The sequence below is a fragment of the Sinohyriopsis cumingii genome, chromosome 4, assembly GCF_028554795.1.
Source record: "Sinohyriopsis cumingii isolate HCF-2022 chromosome 4, ASM2855479v2, whole genome shotgun sequence".
In the NCBI taxonomy this organism is placed as follows: Eukaryota; Metazoa; Mollusca; class Bivalvia; order Unionida; family Unionidae; genus Sinohyriopsis; species Sinohyriopsis cumingii.
In genome coordinates, this window is record NC_142964.1 from 112,243,042 (window position 1) to 112,268,579 (window position 25,538).

At 35.0% G+C, this 25,538-nt stretch overlaps 1 protein-coding gene across 5 annotated transcripts; it reads left to right on the forward strand.

Annotated features, from left to right (window-relative positions):
• The first annotated feature begins 322 nt into the window (after positions 1–322).
• Positions 323–25,383, forward strand: LOC149801908 (uncharacterized). 5 transcript variants are annotated; one of them, XM_089956293.1, is made up of 6 exons: positions 323–480; positions 5,062–5,131; positions 6,973–7,094; positions 11,122–11,853; positions 12,307–12,420; positions 17,074–25,383. In XM_089956293.1, the coding sequence occupies exons 4-6, from the start codon at positions 11,775–11,777 to the stop codon at positions 21,276–21,278; spliced, it is 4,398 nt and encodes a 1,465-aa protein (XP_089812419.1). In that variant the 5' UTR covers positions 323–480; positions 5,062–5,131; positions 6,973–7,094; positions 11,122–11,774; the 3' UTR covers positions 21,279–25,383. The 5 variants fall into 5 exon arrangements, with proteins under 5 accessions (XP_089812419.1, XP_089812422.1, XP_089812423.1 ...); XM_089956296.1 differs by having other exon boundaries at positions 11,750–11,853; XM_089956294.1 differs by having other exon boundaries at positions 336–549.
• Positions 25,384–25,538: the final 155 nt, after the last annotated feature.

Genomic DNA, 25,538 nt, shown 5'->3' on the forward strand with positions numbered 1-25,538 from the left:
TAATCATAAAAACAATCGATTTGTACACCTTGGCTACTGGTCACATTCCAAAATCTTCCGCAAGTTACCTTTATTTTAGGTGCACGAATTGCCGGATAAAGACAAATTTTGACTCGCTAGGATAAACGGTGGTGTCAGCTAGAATACACGGTAGCTGAGAAAGAGCAACGAATTTATTGAGTTTATAAACATTTTTCAAGTGGAAATGCTTGAATGCTTTCTATGGTGATTTAACAGGTTCTCGAAATAGTTTAATGTAAGCGTTAAAACTAAAACTGGTGTTTTGCTTGTGTTGCAATATGTTTTGCGTACATCAGTTGCATCCTGTGACATGACCTGGATGTAAATTTAATGCATGAACTCCCATGCATAGCAATAGCTAAAGAAGCCGTCAACAACGATGGATAACAACGTGTGATCCGTGGATCTGTCAGTTGCTGGCTACATAACGTAAAAGGGAATATAGGAAAGTCCCTCAAGGTAAGCATTCTCTAAGAGACATCTCAGTCTCTGATCCTTTCAAAGTGGAAAAAGACGCTAAAAAGACCGGTAAGCAGTAGGCTCACACAGTCATGCTGTAGCCTAAATTTATCTAAATTAAACTACATCATATATCATAATTTTTTGTACAACAACCACATCTATAGATGTATAAAGTTTCACGGCATTTTCCAATGCATAATCACAGATTCCTATGACAGGAGACCAAATTCATTCCTCGGACATTGTTTACACATCACGTAATCTGAGGTTCGGTTTCCCAACCGAGTAGGTCATCGGGATTGAACAAAAAATAAATTTTCAATACTTCTTTGACTTGGACATTACCACACATTCTTAAATAATTTTCCCATTATGCGTAAATCTCATATTTTAATCAGTACTTTTTTTTTTCGAAAGGAAAAGCGTCCGTGTTGCATAATTACATCAATGCTAATAAGTATGGTATCAAACATTGTCAGTTTTCAGAGGGCGGCAAAGTCATTAAGTGCGAAAGGTAAGTGGATTAAAGTGTCTTGCGCAGATCTTGGTGCCCGTCTTGAAATAAATAGTATGCCATAAACGACCTTTGGTGATGAAACCATTTAAAAACGCAAGTTGAAAATGAAAGTGGAAAGCCCACGTCTCTAATAGATGGCGGGGTGGCATGTTATGATATTCTCTCTCTCTTTCTCTCTCTCTCTCTCTCTCTCTCTCTCTCTCTCTCTCTCTCGTACACTTGTTGGGAGCTGAGAAGCTACTAGCTACGATGTCGTAACCTCAACTTGATTTATTGTGGTCCACGAGGTAGGAGTAAGGGTACTAATATTAGTACTAAGGGGCAACCAAAATTATGATACACCTATGTGAATCACTTGTTTAACAATGAACACAGCTTCATCCTTTGCTGCCTGTAGCCTACCGTGTTTCTTTTGGTTATTATGTATAAATTACCATTTCCTATAAAGCAAGTTTACCTTCAAGGTGTAGTTCTGAGTAGATTTTAATAAGGTTATGACCCAGAAGCCAGTACCTGAATACAGTGACCAACCCAAGAGAAAATACTGGCTGCAAAAGTGACTTGGCATTTTCATATATGATCCAAGGTTTATGTTTTAAATTCACATTTTGAACTTTTCTCCCCGTCTGGAACACCTTACCTAGACTAAATCAGACCCAAGAGCAAGGGAGGTCGTAACCCAAGCTAGACAAATAATAATAATAATAATAATAATAATGCTTTATTTATAGAGGGTGACTCATTAGTCAAAGACTATTCTCCCTTGAGGCCCTCTTAAGAAGAGTATAACAATGCACATTATATGAAGATAGCAATAATTAGTGTTTATTTTAACATTTTTAGTATTAAAATATTAAATTCCATTATCTATTAGAAACACATACATGCTCATGATATCTTTTCTTAAATACTCTAATATTTTCAGCAGATTTTGGTACTAGAAGGTTTCCATGTGATATTGATCTCAACTGGTATTGTGTTGAAAAAGGCCTGATTAAGTCCTGAAGATACTCTGGTGCAGTTATATGTAGACATTTATATAAAAGAACTGCCTTGTGAAAATCTATCCTATCATATATTGTAAACCATTTGAGTTCTTTAAATAATGCTTTTGAGGGATGATCAACAGATCCATCTAAAATTACACATGCTGCTCTTTTCTGAAGTTTATAAATCCTGTCAAGCTCCGATTTACCACAGTTTCCCCATACATTAGAACAATAATCCATTGATGGAAGAATATACGACTTGGAGTATAGATTGCGAGTTTCCATAGGTAAATATTTCTTGATTCTGCTGAGAAGGACAATTTTGGATGACAGTGTTTTACAAAGCTTATCAATATGGCCATTCCATAATAAATTATTATCTACAGACACACCTACAAGCCTTTCATGTTTGACATTTTCTAATGGATGATTATTTATTGCAAGAGATATTTTTGGGTTCCCTGACTTGTGTAGCTTTTGTGATGTCCCCAAAATCATACATTTTGTTTTACCTTCAATAATTACCATTCTATTTTGTTGTGCCCAGTTTTTGGACTCTAATAAGGTCTGAGTTTAATCTCATATGGATAACTTAAGTATCAGAACTAGATGTATGCAAGGTTGCATCATCTGCAAACAAATCTGTATTTGTGGATTCATTATTTAATGGTAGATCATTGATATAGATAAGGAAGAGGAGAGGGCCCAAAACTGAGCCTTGAGGGACTCCTGAATGAATAGTGCAAGTTTGAGAGCTAATAATGCCAATGCTTATTTGTTGAGACCTTTGGTTTAGGTATGATCTAAATAAGTTTAAAGAAGGATTGTCAAACCTGTAACAGTTCAACTTTTGCAGCAGAATTTCATGATCAACAAGATCAAAGGCTTTTTTGAAGTCAAGGAAAACAATCCCAGTCATATGTCCATTATCCATTTCCTTCAGCCAAAGATCAGTTAATTTGGTAAGTTCTGTTTGGCACGATTGGTATTTTCTAAATCCTGATTGCGCTTTATGAAATAGAGAGTATGTTTCAAGACCTGAATGGCTACATGCTTTTCAAATAGTTTTGACAATACAGGTAGAATTGATATTGGTCTGTAATTTCTTGGATCCTCCTTTTCTCCTTTCTTAAAGATAGGTGTAACCTTTGCACATTTCAGTGTTTCTGGAAAATTACCACTCATTATACTTAAATTTATGATATGCGTTAGTGACTTTGTTATTACTGGTGCAGTACCATCCAATCCAGAGGATTTATTAATATTTACCTTAATTAGCATATCAAAAGCATCAGCTTCACTAACATTAGCTATTGAAAAATAATTATCCTCAGGACTTTTAGCTTTTATAAATAATAGAAGAGCATCAAGTTCAATTGGTATGTTAGTCTGGTTCTGAATACTCTTACTGGAGATGCTTATGAAGATATTGTTGAACATTTCCGCAATGTCTTGTACAGATGTTGCTATATCATCATTTTGCTTAAGTCTAGGGGGAAGACAACTGTTCTTGGGTGGGTTCAGCTCTTTCAGATGCTTCCACAATGTTTTGGTACTCTTACTTTCATTAATAGCTTGTTTATAGTAGTTCTCTTTTAACTTATCGATCAGGTGCTTAGTTTTTGCTTATGTCCTAGTTCGTTACAGAGATGGCAACGAATCTGTTTTCCATGCAGACACCACTGTGTTACATGACCGTGCTCTCCACAATACAAGCAGTTGCCTGACTTATGCCTAACCCCGTTTATAAGTCTTATGTACAATATTCCTAAGGAGCATGGCAGTACCCCTGTTATTATTATTATTATTCTGTTATCTCACTCGCACAAATTTACATTTCACTGTACTGCAATGCATTTTTAGTAATAAGACTGCCATTCTATTATCTCACTCACAAAAATTTACATTTCACTGTACTGCAATGCATTATCAGTAATAAGACTGCCATTCTATTATCTCACTCACACAGATTTACATTTCACTGTACTGCAATGCATTATCAGTAATAAGACTGCCATTCTATTATCTCACTCACACAGATTTACATTTCACTGTACTGCAATGCATTTTTAGTAATAAGACTGCCATTCTATTATCTCACTCACAAAAATTTACATTTCACTGTACTGCAATGCATTATCAGTAATAAGAATGCCATTCTATTATCTCACTCACACAGATTTACATTTCACTGTACTGCAATGCATTTTTAGTAATAAGACTGCCATTCTGTTATCTCACTCATATAAATTTACATTTCACTGTACTGCAATGCATTTTCAGTAATAAGACTGCCATTCTGTTATCTCACTCACACAAATCTTGCGTTGCCTCATTTAAATTTCAAGTTAAAAAAAGAACTTCTTAGAACTAGGTTAATCTACATGTGCCCTGTGGGGTGCAATAGTTATATATATTTAAGGTTGTTAGGCATGGGTTCCAGTGGCCTACTTATGACCTAGTGGTTGTGGGATGAGTGGATGGCTGAATTCTTAGGAACCGATGCTGACTGTATTGGTGTTGATTGCATTGATGAGTTCCCCTTTCCATGATAAATATGTGTTTATGTTGATTGTGTGGTTGTAAGCACACTTTAAGCTCTGACCCATAAATCAGTCACCAGGAGGTCAGGAGAGGCTTGGGTTTATGCTGGTTTCATGTTAACGTGTCTTTTCATGCCAACAAAGAGTTGGATATAGGAAGGGATGTCACAAGTTTCTAAACTGCCATTCAGTGCATTCTAAGCTGTCATTCAATGCATTGCCTCGGAAGAGATTAGAACAGACGCAGAGGGCATGATTCAGGGGCAGTGTTGTTAAAAAAATAATTGTCTTATGTAATGCTCAAAATATAAAAGCATTTTTCATAGCTAAGGTGCATTGAATTATGGGGTTGACATAGACCTTATTTTCCTCCAGGACACTCCTCCTTTTCATATTTTGGTAAGTTGTGGCCTATCTGTAGAATAGCTAAAGGCTGGACTTAAGTAAACAGGCAAGAAGCCGGTGTGACAAATTAACAGATAATCCTTATCTTTACTAATTAACAGATAATTCTTAATTATCTTTACAGTTATCTTATGCAGAAGGATTGCCACCTCCAAAGGCTACTCTGACATCATTCAAGAAACCATGTTCAATGAGTATGTATGTAAGCATAGCAAATTAGCAAATAAGCAATGCCCCATTTTGTTGTAATAGTGTTTAAATTAAATTGGTGGCAACATAAATATAAATCATGAAAATAATTCAAGTTTGTGCAGAGTCAGATTGAACAATATTGTCGAATCATCGATATGCCATAATAATAATAACTGCTAAGTATGTGTGATTTGTATAGGGCACTAGAGTATCATTAGATAAAGAGATGGAAAACATTATTTAAAGTCAGAATTGTATTACATTAAAAGACACATTAGCTCGTTGGAGCTGTTGTACAGATGGTAAACAATTATATAACAATTTAATTTAAAAATCAGACATAGAATACTTACAATCAAAACATTTTTTGTTAAATGAAATTTTTTAAATCTCTCTTCAGTTAAATGCAGTGTTAAGATACACATGCATAATGACTGGCCAATAGACACTTAAGATATATACCCCCTATTTATAATATTTGATTATAATTCAAATTAGAGAAGTCATTTTACATGAATATAATATACTCTACACCTACATGCAGTGTTAAAATGTTCTGGTTAAAATGATGGCTGGCCAATACATCCTTAAAATACCATTGACATTCACACCAATATTGGACAAGGACAGACTATGCATTGGACAAGGACAGACTATGCATTGGACAAGGACAGACTATGCATTGGACAAGGACTGACTATGCATTGGACAAGGACAGACTATGCATTGGACAAGGACAGACTATGCATTGGACAAGGACAGACTATGCATTGGACAAGGACAGACTATGCATTGGACAAGGACTGACTATGCATTGGACAAGGACAGACTATGCATTGGACAAGGACAGACTATGCATTGGACAAGGACTGACTATGCATTGGACAAGGACAGACTATGCATTGGACAAGGACAGACTATGCAGAATATAATATAATAAGCACACACATATAATAAGTGTTAATGCATCATAAATGTGTAATTAATAAAAGTATCATCTGGAGAAAAGTATGTTGACTCGTAAAAATGCATCAATAAAATCTTTTCATTTTTCAGTACTTGTCATGATAATGACACTAGTGCCAACAAATGAAAAAATTAGGCAAAAAATGCATTCTGTTATTTTTATTTGAGTATCAATACATAAAGCTTGTGTGAAGGCATCTTTGCAACAGTTTAAATCTGCATTCTCAAGTTACATGTATTTATGTACATGTAGCAAGATTATTTCATCTTTTATATAAAGCTCGCGTTACATAACACCTTTATTTCTTAGGGTCAACTTTTAAGGCATCTAACACTGTTTGCTAATTATTATTTATTTTGCATTAGAATTAGTTTTTTGTACATATGATGCTTGGTATATCTTTTCATTTGTTTCACTAAATGATAGTAATTATATATATATATATATATATATATATATATATATATATATATATATATATATATATATATATATATATATATATATGTATGTATATGGTACAGTGTAATGCCAAGTAGTATCTTAGTATCTGGTTGCATTAGTTTCTTTGGTGGGAATGGAGATGCTATATTTTATTTATAGAGAAAACTACACATTCTAAAGGATCAATCAGTATTTGGATTGACACTAATTGTTGACAATTTAATTGTTGTGGATTATTTTTTGTTTTTAGTGGTTGTTTTGGACAGATATATTTTTTAAAACTTTGCATGAATAATGTTTAAACTTAGCATTATATTTACTGAAAAATATTCTCTGTGTGGTGTGATATTATAAATGGTTAAGAATTAGGTCCTGATATTATTAAAACACAGAGCATGTGCATTATCATTTTCCTTTCTATCCTTTTGAAAGTGTGGGACTCCTAAGTTTATGCCATGGACTCTCAGAAATATGATTTGGACTCCTGAGTTTCATGAGGGAAGAGTCCAGGACTCCTCGTCTTGTAGTTTGATTGAGAGCCCTGTGTAAAACAGGTACAGTACTTTTTTTTCTCAGCAATGTGCCTCATTTCAACTCTGAATGATTGTAGATGTATGTCCAGTTTTGACATTCATATGGTTTTCTCTGCTTCAGCTACCACATATACTGTGTTGTTTTTAAATCCCAATTTGGTTTCTGTCTCATTTTTGCCACAAAATCATTGTAATTTGATGTTTTAAAAGCTTGCAGTGTCTACAGTTTGTACTGTAAAGCTGAATACAAATTTGTGTTTGAACCCACATCAGATATGTAATTTATTACTTCTTCCTATTAGGGATGATGGTACTCATCCTGACTTTCATACCATTGAATTGATGTCATACCTTTCATGTTGGGAGAGTGGGGACTAAAAGAGTGTTTTGGGACAAATGTGTGTGTGTGGGCCAGTGCACATGACCCCAAAAAAGCAATGCCATCCAATTGAGAATGAGCTATTGTTTTATATAAACCTATAGAAAATGATGGAAATTAAAGAAAACAACTTGTCTGGTTTCTTCAAAGTATTTAATACACTTGCAAAGAATAATAATTGGTAGACCTTGCATTTTAACATATTATCACCACACACATAATGTGCAAACACTCACATAATCAGTCATTATTGTAAGCTTGTTAAAACACCAACTGTTAACCAACTGATGCTTTTTAGGATGATTTTAGCCATGAAATAGTTTGATTCAAAGACAATAATAAGACATGAAATAGTCTGAAGGTAAAACAATAATAAGCCATGAAATAGACTGATTGAAAGACAATAATAAGGCATGAAATAGTCTAATGGAAAGACAATAATAAGGCATGAAATAGCCTGATTGAAAGACAATAATAAGGCATGAAATAGACTGATTGAAAGACAATAATAAGCCATGAAATAGACTGATTGAAAGACAATAATAAGGCATGAAATAGCCTGATTGAAAGACAATAATAAGGCATGAAATAGTCTGATTGAAAAACAATAACAAGACATGAAATAGACTGATTGAAAGACAATAACAAGACATGAAATAGTCTGATTGAAAGACAGTAATAAGCCATGAAATAGACTGATTGAAAGACAGTAATAAGGCATGAAATAGCCTGATTGAAAGACAATAATAAGGCATGAAATAGTCTGATTGAAAGACAATAACAAGACATGAAATAGTCTGATTGAAAGACAATAATAAAGCATGAAATAGTCTGATTGAAAGACAATAACAAGACATGAAATAGTCTGATTGAAAGACAATAATAAGCCATGAAATAGACTGATTGAAAGACAATAATAAGGCATGAAATAGCCTGATTGAAAGACAATAATAAGGCATGAAATAGTCTGATTGAAAGACAATAATAAGCCATGAAATAGACTGATTGAAAGACAATAATAAGGCATGAAATAGACTGATGGAAAGACAATAATAAGCCATGAAATAGTCTGATTGAAAGACAGTAACAAGACATGAAATAGTCTGATTGAAAGACAATAATAAGCCATGAAATAGACTGATTGAAAGACAATAATAAGGCATGAAATAGCCTGATTGAAAGACATTAATAAGGCATGAAATAGCCTGATTGAAAGACAATAACAAGACATGAAATAGTCTGATTGAAAGACAATAATAAGCCATGAAATAGACTGATTGAAAGACAATAATAAGGCATGAAATAGACTGATGGAAAGACAATAATAAGCCATGAAATAGTCTGATTGAAAGACAATAACAAGACATGAAATAGTCTGATTGAAAGACAATAATAAGCCATGAAATAGACTGATTGAAAGACAATAATAAGGCATGAAATAGCCTGATTGAAAGACATTAATAAGGCATGAAATAGCCTGATTGAAAGACAATAACAAGACATGAAATAGTCTGATTGAAAGACAATAATAAGGCATGAAATAGACTGATTGAAAGACAATAATAAGGCATGAAATAGACTGATGGAAAGACAATAATAAGCCATGAAATAGACTGATTGAAAGACAATAATAAGGCATGAAATAGCCTGATTGAAAGACATTAATAAGGCATGAAATAGCCTGATTGAAAGACATTAATAAGGCATGAAATAGCCTGATTGAAAGACAATAACAAGACATGAAATAGACTGATTGAAAGACAATAATAAGGCATGAAATAGACTGATGGAAGACAATAATAAGCCATGAAATAGACTAATTGAAAGACAATAAAAGGCATGAAATAGCCTGATTGAAAGACAATAACAAGACATGAAATAGACTGATTGAAAGACAATAATAAGGCATGAAATAGCCTGACTGAAAGACAGTAATAAGGCATGAAATAGTCTGATTGAAAGACAATAATAAGCCCATAGTTACACACTTGATTTGTGCTAACACCTGTACTAGACAAGCATTTATTAAAGCTGTATTACCTGTAGGACCTCTATTAACCTTGAAAATATGCCTTCCTCCACTCCCCCAATGAAACAGTCATTCCCATTAACATGATGTATATTTTCTTTATATAGAGAAAAACATACCTTGTTGTTAAACTGCATCAGATACAGTTCTGATAATGCTAATAGCAAGAAAAACTCTGTTAGGACTAGGGTTCATTTACAGATTCAGGACGGAACAACAACATTACCATCCAGGCTCTGATATATCCAAAGACAAATGACACATGCATTAAAAACAAAATACCCACCTACTGAACTAAGCATAGACTGCATCTACTTAAGCCTATATTTTGCCATCCATTGGACTTTAAAGACAAAAACATAGAGTATGTTTTTATTTAATGTCAGTTGACTGTGATTATGTGAGTGTTTGCACATGTTACAAACATGACATATTGCAGTGAGGTTTTTTTTGAGGCAAGTATAACAAATTACAGAAAATTGTGTTTTTCAAGTGAAACATTGTATTATAGCAGTTATGTAACATGTATTCTGCATCTTTTCTGAAACATTGACCATCTTGTTAATGTTTGAAGTGAACAAATTATCACTTTTTTCTCTTCATTGCTGCTCCTCAATACAACTAGCTTATAAGCACACTTCTAGACGAATAAGCATTATCTCTGGATACAAGATCATTGCTTTCATGTTAACTCATGAATGATTTCTATCACCTCTGTGAAACCTTTTGAATTAAAATACAAGGTAGAATGAGTCATACCAAAGACTTATAAAAGTGGTACTAACATCTGCCTTGCTAGGCACTCAGCATTAAGAGGTCAGTGTTAGGGCTGGTCAGCCTGGTGTCAGGACAATGTGACTGGGTGGGACATCATGCTACATGTCTGCAGCATGACGCGTCAGTGCTAGACATCACTATAAACTGCCACACTTCAGACATCGTAGCAATATGACTGAAACATTGTTACAGCTACATTAAAAATGCAAATCACACACACGCATTGTAAAATATGTCATTATTTACCATCTGTAAAACTTTTAAAATTTATTTTATGTTTGCTAACTGTCTTCAAAGGCTAACTGGTGTAATTTTAGATGTGTAAATAATTTTAAAATATTGGAATTTGAATTTCCATATGAATAAAGATCATAGTTTTTCACTGTGACCCAGCACTGTGTATTACTTTGTAATACTTCTGTTTAAAAGAAAAAAGGGGGTAGGGTTAAATACCTAATGGAAGTGTGATAAATCTTCTCCCCAAGCATATGTTAATAATGCTCATGGACACTTTGAGGGTCATATGTCACGTATTCATTAAAATTTGCAATTTTGGTGCATGCAAATCTGTCCAGAACACACAAGTGTACAGTTTAGACAGTCTTACAGGTATTTAGTAGCAGCAGTATATAGCCATTAAATTCTAAAAATGGTCAAGTGACAGAGGGTTGTATTAGTCCACAAGGATTAACAAGTCATCAAACATAGGATTCAATCCTAAAATATTCTGTACACATTGCCAAAGGGACCTTTCAAACAGTAGTAGCTCAGGAGATGCGAGAAATATCTTTAGGTGTCAGAAATGTACACCGATGTGTTTTGTTAAGATCTGTCTGCAAACATTTCTTTAATTTTTTTAATAGGTGCCATCAGATCCTCAAATTGACCATCAGTATCAGCACAGATTGGGAGGCACATATTGACCATCAGTATCAGCACAGATTGGGAGGCACAGATTGACCATCAGTATCAGCACAGATTGGGAGGCACAGATTGACCATCAGTATCAGCACAGATTGGGAGGCACAGATTGACCATCAGTATCAGCACAGATTGGGAGGCACAGATTGACCATCAGTATCAGCACAGATTGGGAGGCACAGATTGACCATCAGTATCAGCACAGATTGGGAGGCTAATATATTTGACTAACCTAATGCTAGAAAAACACAAATTGTTGCACAAGTATATTCCTGCAAACAATTGTAAAGAAAAATGTAGGGTCATTACCTTTGTAAGTGTGTGCTTGGGCTCAGACTTTAAACCATGAAAAAAATGATGTAACAAATAAAACACAAGTAGAATGGGAACATCAAATATCTGACATGCATCAGTGAAGCCGTACTGTACCTTATATGTGCCTAGATCGTTTTGAGAAAGTTATGTCACTATGACTGTTTTAAATGTTTTCTTTTTATTATAATTTCCCTTTAATCTCAGTCCATTGATTATTTCTTATTTCCAGTATGCTTTGATCTGATATCTTTTTAGACAAAGGATTGTCAGATAGAGCAAAATGGCTGAGAGAAGAAAGAGGAAGTCCAAGAAAAAAGGAGCACAGAAGGCTACTCTAATGGATGTTGATGTAGACCCAGGTACCTGTAAAAGTTCTTCAGAAAATATGTTAACATGCTGTACATCTACATTTTGCTAATATTCATTTTGTTAAACTACAAAGTAGATGTCTGAGAAAGTCGTCGTTATTTATAACTACTGTACAACGATGAAATGTAAATTATCTGGACATTCAGGTGACTTGGATTTTGTCCAAAAGAAATGGTTGACCAGGTAACATTTTATGTACACATAATTGACATTCCATTTGCCCATATAATCCACAAGTCCAGAAAAATCAATGAGATGATAACAAAGGTTTTACTATAATAATAATAATAATAATAATAATAATTGTACATAAAACAGATACTCTTGTGCTCATGTATTGTGTCCCTACTCATTATAATTGTTGTCCTTGGCTGCATGATTTGTGAATTAAATATGTTCGTATCTTAATAAATTTCACAATATTCTTCCAATTTTATTTTCAGGCATTGTACAGCCAACTTCAAATGTGACGATGAATGTCATAAAAATGAAAAATTGTAAAGAAATTCACATTGGGAACAAGAATATCTCTATGGCATTGGCAAGAACCACCTTAGGTAGGAACTTACGTAACATTAATAATCCATAATAATTAAACCAATATAGCTAGATGCCAAGAGCCATACTAAATTAAAAATAAAGCCAGAAAGCAAATAGTATGTAATTAAGAAGAGATGGATATCTATCTCTGGATCTCTAATTACTGACATTTGTTGACATATAAAAATATCATACCTAGCATTGTTTTTTTTTTCATTGAATCTAATTTAAACAATGTCTTCTTCATCTTAAGCTTTGGAGTTTTGAAAGTAATAGATATTTTAATTTTAAGTTAATACAGGTGAGCTTTAGTGAGAACATAATATTTTATAGAGTTTCATCGGATTTTTCTTCTTTGTTCTATCTTATGTCACATCTAAGTCCATCTGTTTGTGAGCAAATGCTCAAAAACTTAATTGTAGTGTGTTTCATGCATTTTTTCAAATCCTTTAATTTTTCATACACAGTCCAGTTATCAAAATAATAATTATTTAAATATATCATAATTTTTTGTACATAATCGCTTTGTATTTTTGAAAAAATCCGTTAAATTTCTGCTAAGAAGATTAATGTGTGCAAAAAATGAAATGATCTATATTGCCATTTTGCTTTTGCAAAAATTAATAATTAATTGTTGGTGAGTAAATACAGTGATTTATGCATAAGCATGGGTGCCCGCAGCATAGGTCAAGGCCCCTGAAATCATACTGCAAATATTAAACAGGCCAAGTCATACCAAAGACTTACAAAAATGGTACTAACAGCTGCCTCGCTTGGCGCTCAGCATTAAGAGGTTAGTGTTAGGACTGGTCGGCCTGGTGTCAGGATAATGTGACTGGGTGGGACATCATGCTACATATCTGCAGCATGAGGCCCCAGTGCTAGACATCACTATAAACTGCCACACTGCAGACATCTTAACGATATGACTGAAAAATTGTTAAAGCTATGTTAAAAATCCAAATCACGCATGCACATAATCCTGACCAATCAGATTCAATTCATGAAAGGTTTAGAAACCTTAGGATGGCAGAATAAGTAATAATAATAATAAATAATAATGACTTTATTTAAAGAGGTTAATGCAATTTAGCTAAGAACTAATCTACCTTGAGGCCCTCATGCAAAGGAATTTATTTATTTTAGATGCATGTCTGAAGCCAATGGATATATTGGGTTTGGAAGATGGAAATAGAGTGGGCATTTCTAATCTCAACTTTAATACTATTTCAGAGCAAAGTTCCAGAGTATTGGAAACTTTCTTTGAATAATTCCTTATTTGGTTTGGGAATTTTATACAGTTTGGTAGACAATGGATCATAGGTGGGGAGTATTGCCAGGTAGCCTATACTGGAATAGTGATTGTAAATATTCAGGAGCAATATTATTGGATATCCTTTACATTAATTTGGTTTTTCTCAAACGGATTCGATCTTTAACAAATTAACCCCTGGAGGTTTGTGTTGTTTTCGCCTGAAATTCGAGTAGGAAACACATTTTGAAAGCTATTTCTGAATGCATTCTAATACATCAACTTCTAGGTGATTTTCCAACAACGTAATGCCTAGTTGTGTTAGAAACATCGTTTTTGATTGGCTATTTGGCTCTTGCATGAGCAGTCGGGTAAAAGTTGGAGTTTTCTTTTTTTTGTTTAACTGACCAATTATTATCATATCGAGACCACTCTTATTCCACATGCCCATCTTATCCTACTTTTTGCAAAGGTTTGTCTGTCTATTTGCAGTTCATACTGGTCTGCCTTAGCTCTGAGACCAGAAAGTCTAAAATCCGGACACAAAATCAGATTCCGACCATGGGTGTATTTTGGGTGGAAAAAAATCGGGTCCAAAAAATTGCAAAATTGTAGTGCAACTAAAACTTACAGATTATTTGATATCACTGTAGAGCTACATCTGTATATCTTTCTATAATACCACCCACTTTAGTGTATCGTACATGACCTTGATGATACAGAGCTCGGCAGTAGGCTACTACCTCCTGCCATGTAAACTCGTTGCCAGGGGTTAATGAGTTAATAGGTAATATTTTTAACTTACCAGCTAAATTTTCCTTGCTTGATTTATGGATTGATATTAGCCCAAATACTAATTTTTGAAAAAGTGCCAGCTTTGCTATGTTTTTATCATCTGAATTACCCCATACTGTATTACGTAGTCTAAATAGGGTTGTATGTAACTGCTATAAAATAGTTTTCTATGCCTTTCAGGGAGTAAATGTCTTATCATACTCTGAGAAGCCATAAACTTGAAATGACTGTTTTTATTGATATGTTTGGTATGCTCAGTCCATGCTTGATTATTATCTACCAAAACACTAAGTAGTCTATCGTGCCAGACTATTTGCAAATTTTTATCCTTCCCTGTCATAGTTCATCACTATCAAGATTTGTTCTTTTTTGCCATGTTGAGATAAGTAATATTTTAGTTTTACCAGTATTTACCAACATGTCATTGCCATACGTGCCAACCATTACGCTTTTGGTGTAATCATTATGCTTTTTTTCACTAAATTACACCTTACGTGTAAACGTATATGGATTATGCTTTTTCGGTATATCCACCTTTTAAAAAAAAATCTATTATTTTCTCGTTTTTATTAACATTCCATTAATCCCACAGACTGTATTTTAGAAAAGATGGCTTCTATGTAAGTACAATATAGAGTATGCTCGTCCATGGACTTGCATGCACTTTCCTAACAGTATTATGTTCTATTTACAGCAACTATCCTGTTACCAAGAACCATGCTAGTTCTACTTTCGACCTCGTATTCTATTTATTGCAGCTGTATGGGCTTAGTAAGGAGAGAACAGACTGGTTTTATAATTTTTGATCTATACTCGCAGATTCTTTGTTCTAATTCATATTTAGTACAGAACCAGTCTATAGGTATTTGGCACTAAAAAGTATAATTTATTTTAGTCGACGCATGTATGAGAGCAAAAATATATACTTTCAAATAATATCACTGATGGATTAGAAAAAGGCAAAAAGTGAAGGAAACAAAAAATAAACCAAATCCTCCAAAGACAAAAACATGAGAGCAGCATCACGTAATGTCTATTGCAGGCCGTGTGGAAAGAATTTTACTATTTGGCGCTAATAAGAATTTCACAGATGGAACAGAAAAAGACAAAAAATTTAACAAATCCTCCAAAGATGAATACATGCATGGCATAATGCAGTGTTTCATTCTAGGGCAGCATCATGCTCATTGCAGTCTGTGCGGAAACGATTTTAATATTGGGCATGGTGGTAAATTTGATGTGGAGAAACACTTAAAAACAAAAAAACACATTGAATTAGCTCGTCTTACGAACTCCAATACTAAGGTCACTTCTTATTTACAGCTTAACTCAAGCGCTGTCATGAATGTTATAAATGCAGAGGTGTTATTTACTTAAGTTCTTAATAGAAAGATCATGAAGATCTTTCTATTGGTGCAGAAGCAAGATAATTCATAGGACACAATTCTACTCTTGCTGTGAAGGTGTTCTATGATAATGTTGGGGGTTATTATGCTACAACCTGTGATTACATGTTCCAGAAATTCTCATATGGAGATGAAGTGCTTTTAAATGTTTCATTTACTGATGTAATTGAGAGACAGTCAGAAAGCTTCAAAAGTGTTGATTCTTGTCAACTGATATCCATTTCTATTGCCACCCTTGTCTACCTTGGATCATCCGGAAGGAGAATTCCTGAAGTATCAAGTTGGGATTCTACCTGACAATATACTTAATGCAGATAGAGTTGATGTGCAATGGCACCTTATTTCCCAGCTAAAAGACCCAATCACTGGAAGATATAAATTTCCTCTTCTTGGTCAGGTTATGAAAGGAATATTGGTTCTTTAGCATTCAAATGCTGATTGTGAGTGTGAGAGATTGTTCAGTATTGTTAACAAAACTAAAACTAAATTCAGATCCAGGCTCAGTAACCCAGTGCTTAGTGCTCTGCTGGTGTGCAAAACATTCATGGTCTCAGCTGGTACAAAGTGTTTTAAAATGCAACATTATATTCTGTTGCATTCTAAAGCTAAAAGCTGAAAGTGCTACATATGAAAACTTTAAGCAGTAAAGGATCTTAAAAGACGAGAGGGGCAAATAAATCATTGTTCATTGAATTTTTAGCATCTTATATGTATATTACTCTTTTTCTGCTTGGATTCCTCTTTTTGTCCACTTGGATTACTCTTTTTCCTCATCAGGAGTTGGCATGTATTCATTGCATGTGCACCAGTTGTCCAGTTTGTTTCGGGCATCCTGTACATTTTTTTGAGTTCATGTTTTGTGTTTTGGATGTCTGACAATGTTGTGTTATCTGCATAGAGATCTGTAGATGATATTGAGTCCCTAAGTAAAAGTGATAGGTCATTAATAAATAAAATAATTAGTAAGTGAATTTCTGGCTTATGACTTTGTGACGAGAACATAAACATAATGCTGCTGAGTAAATGGATTCAATATTTGCATGGCTTATAAATGTTAGGATGCCAAAATAAGTGAATCGCTGCCTTTTGACTGTTTGCCTTTGAGAAATGTACCCCTTCCATTGAGTGTACATAAAATATTGTCTGAAGCATTTAATAGAATTTTGATGATTTTTCTGTAATGAATTGTCTGTATCTTGTACATTTTTGATTTTCAGAGGAACAACATTTTGATTTAGATGAAGAACTGGTATTAAGTTATCAGAGTGTGAGATCCAAGCCAGGACAGGAGTCAGAAGAAGTAAACATACAAGCTCTTGAGACAGTTTTCCTCAGTCGTCACAAAAGTTCAAAGAAAATATTATCTTTCAAGGATGTAGGTAAACAGAAGCTTCTTCAGTATTTACGTGCCAAAGGAGAGCTCTACATTTTAAATAGAGAGGATGATCGTTGGAATGTAAAACCAACTCAACAGGCAATGGAGAGATATTCTTCCCACAAAACCTCTGAAAGGATTACTGATGAAGCAGAAATAATTGACAGACATTCAACATCAGACAGTGAAAAGCTCACCTACCGAAGCTTACCAACATTGGGTGTCATGACTAATGAGGAAAAGCCATGGTACAAAACTCCAACTTCAGGTACTCATTCACCAGCCAAAGATACCTCAAAAGGTGCGATACCCAAAAGATGTGGTACTGAAAGGAGACTTTTCTCAACACCTTCACCAAATTGTCCAGAGGACACAAAGGCAGAAAAACTTGACCTGCGTCCAAAACACACCTTGATGCCTCAACAACAAATGAAGCATCCGCTTGAGGAAATCCAAAAGTTGATGGCTGCTGCAAAAGACTTTCAGCAAGGACATTACATATTGATAAACTGTGAAAAGGAAAGATCACCCAGTTTTGAATCTCTATCTCTGGTTCCATGGCTGGCAGTTTTTGACTTTGATCAAGACAGCAGAAGGTCAGGGTTATTGTTAGTTGTAGAAGGTCAAATCAAGAAGATGAAAGCTTTGAATATCTGCACTTGGAAGGATCAGCCAAGGTATACAGAGGGAAGTGTCCAGTGGTGTTTTATGAGAGGATGTCCAGATATGCCTGAAAGTCTTCTTGATAATGAGCCCAAAAAGTGGAGCAAGGACTATCAGGCTTCAGTTGAATCCTTTTTGCAACAGCTGGAAAATTTCACATGTGGTTATACGAATTTGACTATATTTATTCTTTGGCCAGAGGAGGAGAAGGTTGGCAATTTAACTCACCATATTTCCAAATTTGTAATGAGAATGGAAGAGTCAGTTGAGCCTGTATCAGTGATACTGTGTGATTGTGGACGATTGGCTAAGTCAAGACCATTTACTATGCTTTGTGAAGATCTAGAGAAGGTGACCCGTATCCATTTGAATTTGGAACAGATTTGCCGTGCTATTTTGAACGAGCTTAAAGACAGAATCAAAAGAGCTGTGGTGACTTATAAACTTCCAACAGAAAATGGAACAGGTGATGCAAAAATTACAGATGAAGATGCTGCATGGCTAAGAGATGAAATAGAAATTCTTTATTTGAAGAATCCCTATGCCAAAACTAAGAACCCTGATGAACTGAAACAGGAATGCGAAGCCTTTTTTCGTGGGGGCACAATTAAATGGCCAATCTGGTATGAGTGTGGTTCTGGACACTTGGATGTTGAGAGAGATATACTACACAAGATGGTTGAAAAAGTAAAAAGTTATGGAGAAAACTTCAAATCAGAGAGGATCATACTGTCACATGCGCCTGGGTCAGGAGGAACTACATTTGCACAAAGGCTACTCTGGGAACTGAAACAGTTCTTTCCCTGTGCCCAAGCAAAGCTGCACACAGGAACCCCAATAAGCGAGTGTGTCAGTCGAATAGAGTTTCTTGGTAGTCGAACACACCTTCCTGTGGTCTTGCTTTTGGATGGAGAGGAAATGCAAAGAGTTGACCATCTACGCAGAATGGTGAAAGATGTGTGCCTTATTATTTTGTATGTAAAACGATATCCATACTCAATGAAAAACAAACAGGCTACTAGTTCCAAGTTCTGGCTTCAAGGAAAAGTATCTCAGAGTGAGGCAAATATGTTATCGCTTAAGTTTCAGGACCACTGTGATGAGGAAAGCAAGAAATTGGCATTGCAAGCACTTAGCATGGATGTAAAGTCAAGCAAAGTACATTATGTCTATGAATTTGGACTAACAGCATATGAGCATGAATACAGAGGTGTACAGTCTTATGTACGTGGTTACCTTCAGGTAGAGAAAAATCCAACAGGAGAACTCTTGCCATGGCAAACAGTCTTAGGATATTTATCTCTGGTGTACTATTATGGTCAGTCATCAGTGCCATGTCAGTTCTTTGGCACAAAGTTGGGATTTTCGCCCAATGCAGCCATTACAATTGATGATTTTCCATCCCAGATGACAGAATTTATTGTGCCTGATATGAATGAAGCCAAGAAGAACATGATCAGAATCTGTCATTTTATCATTGCTAAGGAGATCTTGGAACAAATCCTTACACGGCACCAACCAAGGTCTATTGAAAAGAGCAGTGAAACTTTGAGTAAAGAAGCACGAAGCAATCTACACAATTTTGCCATGGAATTCATTGAATATGCCAGTAAGAAAAAAGTAAAAGCAGCAATGTCACTCAATATTGTGAATGACATACTGGCTCGAACTTTCATTTTTCGGGATAGTTCCTACATAGAAGAACCTGATGCAGAATATGTGCCTGGGCGCAAGCCGAAGCTTTCACAGCTGATGAGTGATATAGAATGCTGTAAACCATACACAGAGAGGCTGAATGTCTTCAAAAAATTGGTTGAATGCTTCCCAAACAACCCAAATTTTCATGCTCATCTTGGAAGGTTCTATGGCTTGTACAGAAAGGATGACATTCAAGATGAAAAGAAGGCTCAGGATTGTTTTGATAAGGCCCTTGGTCTTTGCAAGGATGAGCTTGCCAAAGATGTTGAAGCCGTGGATGATCAAATGAGGGTCGTCTTGAAGTATATCTACCACATGTACGGCATGATATATAATAGACGCATAAGCCCATACACTGGGAAAAGTCTTGGAGACAAACCAGAGCATAGAACATCAGAGGCACAGTTTAAAAACAGAGTAGGAGACATTTTACATATGGTTCAAACGGCATGCTTTTACTTTGCAGAGAGTCGACGATATTGTCCAAAATCAGCAGAAGACAGCTTTGGCTACTGCGGTGAGATAACTGCCCGCCTTCAGCTTAGTGATTTTACTCATCGACATATCCAAGGTAGCCTCATTAAATTTATCCACAGTACTGATGATACACTTTCTGATCTCAAAGCTTTCATCAAGGAAAGCATATGTGAAATAAGCGATCTCATCCGAGAATGTCTTAGCATTCTTGAAACCGTGGAAATCGATCCTGTCTTATACCAGTGTATTGAATGGTATGAGGCACTGTTCAAGATGGAAGCAGCTGATATTGAACATTTCATCATCCCCAATTCAATAGAGAATAGGAGACTGAAGATAGCAGCTAGAAAACTGAAGTATACAAAAGCCCATCACAAAACAAGTCTTGAATATGTTACAACACATAATGACATTACAGAGATAATAAAGGATTATGAAGGAATATTTCATGATATACATCAAAGTGCTTGTGAATTTAGTCTAAAAGCCCTTGATTTAGACTACAGAGAATGGATTATTGGAATTAGGCATTTTCTGTACAGGAAGAATTATTCAGTAGAGGAAGTCCTGATTCATGTCAGGCAGTGGAATGGGAAAGTAGAGTCCTTGTATTCAAAGTATTATTTGTTCATCATGTATTTTTTGCTTGGACTAGGTCCCAATGGAACAGGGGGAAGTAAGGAGATGATGAAATTAGCAATAGAAGTAAAGCCAGAGCTTTGCAAGATGAGCAAAACAGTTGTTCGTTCCAAATATCCCTGGGAATGGTATGGTAAAGGAGATGGTATAAAAAGCTTGATTACAGGAAATCGATTTTATGGTCTCTTTGAAGGAAGAAATCTTGGAAAGAGCATGTTGCTTCCAGGAGAAGATGCCACAGGGTTGGTGGTACTAAAGGGTACTATTTGCAAGCCTAACACAAATAAAATGTTAGGATATATTAACCTAGATATGGAGAGAAATGCTGTACCAATTCAAGTTGCATTTGTACCAATGGACTTTGATCTCAATGGAAGAAGATATGTTGGAGAGAGGGTAGAACTTCTTCTTGGCTTCAGTGTCTTCAATGGCATTGAAGGTTTCAATGTGAAATTATTGCAGAGATACAAGTGCCACAAATGTGATCTTCCTGTTGCAATCACAAGTGATGAATCTTCAAATCCTTGCACATGTGGCCATACAGTCCATCGTATAGATTCTATGATGTAAATTTGTGGCAATACAGTCCATCGTATAGATTCTGTGATGTAAATTTGTGGCAATACAGTCCATCGTATAGATTCTATGATGTAAATTTGTGGCAGTACAGTCCATCGTATAGATTCTATGATGTAAATTTGTGGCAATACAGTCCATCGTATAGATTCTATGATGTAAATTTGTGGCAATACAGTCCATCGTATAGATTCTGTGATATAAATTTGTGGCAATACAGTCCATCGTATAGATTCAGTGATGTAAATTTGTAGCAATACAGTCCAGTGTATAGATTCTTTGATGTAAATTTGTGGCAATACAGTCCAGTGTATAGATTCTATGATGTAAATTTGTGCACAATATTTACTTTGATATAGAAGAAACTACATGTGCATAACATTGTTTTAACTTGAAAATGGACCAGTTTATATGGCACTTTTGAAGACTCTGTATGTAATTCTTTAGATCAGGCATAAGATTCTTAGTCTTTCCAATAAAATTCATCTCTTAGATTTGTAAATTAATTTTTTTATGTATTTATTTTTCTTGAACTAAAGTTTTTAAAATGTACCTAAATTATACACGGATGCCATGAAGAACTGCAGAAAAATAAGTTTATGTTTGATGTAAGATGTTACTTTTAGAACGAAATGTTTTGTGAATTATTTTACCTCTGGATTGTAGTTAAAATTGTGCAGAAATGGCTAAGCATTATGTTTTATACTGACCTTTTTGAACATTTATACATGCTTAGATTACATCCATAATAATAATGTAATAATGTAATAATAATGTAATAACGATATGGAGGTTATTAAACTCTTTTTTGGTCAGTCTGAGATAGGTGAGCTAGATATGACAGCTATTTTTAACTTGCACAACATTTATCCAAGTGAGCTTAAAGCCCTACTTCTATCCTATCTATCCACCCATCGATTAAAATGTGCTATTTTGTCTCATCCCACCAAAATAAAGTATCCCTCCACAACAACAACCAACCCCCAACTCCTGATAATTGTTCTCCATTATTTGAAAGGCAACTTTCTGGCTTTCATGATTTTCCAATTAATGTTTATCTTGCCAGTAATTTTCTGCCATTATAAGAATAAAAATTGGATGTCGTTCCTTTTAAAGCCATTCATCCAATTAGACCAAACCTGACAACATTAATGCCTTTTGTTTTGATAGATATACATGTAATAGGTTTATCAAAGCTTTTCTAACTGTTTATAATATCCATCTATAAATAGGAAAATGTTAATATCTTCTCAAATATTGCTGGACCAGTTTTAACAAATTTGTGTTTTTTAATCAGAGAGAGGCCCAGCCATTATATGTTATTTTTTAAATGTTAATATTCCATCAAATGGAGTCACAGTTAGTAAATGTAAGAAAATCATTTGTCTCTTCTCAGAATAGGATTAAATAATTTTACCTATTTTGTTTTCAAACTTAATTGTTACAGGAAAGAGTTGACGTGTTCATGGTTGGGGGGTCATCCATTTAGTAAAAATGCAAAATTCTGGCAAAGCTTGACCCCTACCCCCCTCCCTGTACACATGTATACTTTTTTACACCCCCCACCTGCATACGTACGCTTGATGCACCCATACCCACCTGAATTCTATTTAATCCAAGTAGAAACCATAAAGGATTAATAATATTAACATGTTCAATAAAACGGATAGTCCACTGATGTTGAATGTCTGGCTGCATCAAAGAAATAAGCTGTGTAACTTTGAACAGTTTATCATGTATCCATTAAAATTCAAACTCCAACTGAACCCAGTCAAACTGATTACATATTAGACGAATTATTATTGAGGTTTCACCCCCCCCCCCATTTCCTATGCGTACGTACATTATCAGTTGACCCCTCCCCATACGCAAGCATATGCATTTGGGTTATTCCCCCTCCATGCATACATACTAAGTGGACGGCCCCTTGCCCACCATAATGCTGGTAATGATCCAAACACAAACTTAACCAAGATGTGACTGACAAATTAGGGTAACACTATATGCCCCCATCAGTCATGCTGGTAATGATCCAAACACAAATTTAACCAAGATGTGATGGACAAATTAGGATAACACTGTATGCCCCTATCACTGTCATCCTGGATCATAACAAGTAATATCAGGGTTATGGCCCTTGAATCAAATACCATACAACACAAGTATTTCCTGGTTTACTTAGTTTGCATTAGTTTTCTCAATTTTAAAACAAGTTCCAACAGTTTAGCAGGGACTTTCATACCAATATGTTTCACCTAATTTACCTGCTCAGTTTAAGCCAGGTTAGGGATCTCAGGCAAACTTTAGATAATTATTGAATTTTGATTTAACCTGGTGAAATAATGAAAGTGTTTTGGATTTCCAAGTGGTACTCATAAAAGTAGGGCAGTCCAAGATTACAGACAGCCATAAAATTAGGGCAGTTCAAGGTTACAGTCATAAAAGTAGGGCAGTTCAAGGTTACAGTCATAAAAGTAGGACAGTTCAAGGTTACAAACAGTCATGAAAGTAGGGCAGTTCAAGGTTACAGTTTAAAAAACTAATCATACAATATAATATTGCCCTGATGAACTTTTATACACATTTGTCATATATATATATATATATATATATATATATATATATATATATATATATATATATATATATAATATAACCAGATAATACTTTCACATTCCTTTTAACTGAATTAAGAATAAGGTGTGATACCAACTGGTAGAAAAATATGGAATTTACATACATTTTCCTCTTTAACCAGTTAACTCCAAAAGTAATCATTGTCTAAATTTGTTATAAACTGGATGTGGCATTGAAGCAACATTAGACCACATCTGTTCATAAAGCTCCTCAACAAGGAATTCTAGATGTTTGGTGATGAACAGACTAATCAGTAGATTAGTGATGAATTTCATAAGTACGAGTCCTGAAGTGGAATATGATATACAGCTTGTTGATTAGAATGTCATATGAATTATTATGCAAGAGATATATGCCCAAAACTACATTCATGTTTTGTTCCAAGTCATACAGCATAGGGATACACTCAGATTGTCAGGCAAATTTTAAGCAGTTACTGGAAGGGAATTATCGTTATGCAAGAAATACTGGCTGAACACTATTTAGTGTCAAGGTCTGTAATATAGGGCTGAAGGAGGTATGCAGCTTGGTTGAAAGTTTTTTGTTACTTTCCAGGACTTAGTGACATGAAATACAAATTTCTTGTTCTTTCATGCATTATGTATTAAACATGGTCTTGTAACTTGTCATTTGGCTGGATGGCAGTATAGCATAGAGTCCTTGTGAACAGGAAATATTATTTGCTTCTTTTTTTTAAACAGATTATTGTTGATGTTACTGTTCTAGTGTTTAACGCCATTTTTCTGCACAAGATAGGCTATACATGGTGGCCAGTATAACTGGTGGAGGAAGAACCCTGGAAAACCCAGGGAAGAACCACCGACCCACGAGAAGCTACTGGCAGGCCTTCCCATGTACCCACACTATTTAAACAGATTAAATTGTATGTATGTATGTATGTATGTGTGTGTGTGTGTGCGTGTGTGTATATATATATGCATGTAACACTTTAATAAGGACAACCTTTACAGCTCCTATATCTTGGGGTGGATATCGGAATATGAGGGGGGATAAACATGTAAGCAGGGATACCGAAAGATGAGACCCCTAGTGAGGAACCCAGGGCAAAGCTTGTAGAATTACCTGCATTTTATCATTTCCAGGGCACAGTTGTAACTCTCTAACTGTAAAGAAAACCTCAGTTGTTTCACACTCATTTATGTGTTTGGTGGTTTTTGGGGCTTTGGTCCCCTCCCATCCCAGATCAAACCCCTGCCAAACAGATATATGTCATCACTCAAAATGCCAAGCTTTGCCAGTGCAGCAGTTGAAACGTTTGCTGTAAAGAAAGGACTGTTCATCCTTTCCCTCTCATTGTACCAGGAAAATGCAATCTATTTATAAGTATGTCACCTTGTTAAATTTTTTAAAATTTTTTATTAATAATAATTAATTAATATTCTATTCTGTTTTGTAGTGCAATATTTGTTCTGTTTAAATTAAAATTGTATTTCTGCTGATATTTCCCAGTGATATGTACTGAAGAAAAGTGTGATTGAATGGTCTTCTCTTTGTGTGCGCTCTCCATAAAGCGGAACCTTTTATTATGATGTCCATCTATCGCTCCATCTATCTGTTACTAATCTGGTTTCAGCACAGAGCTTTAGTTGTCCACTA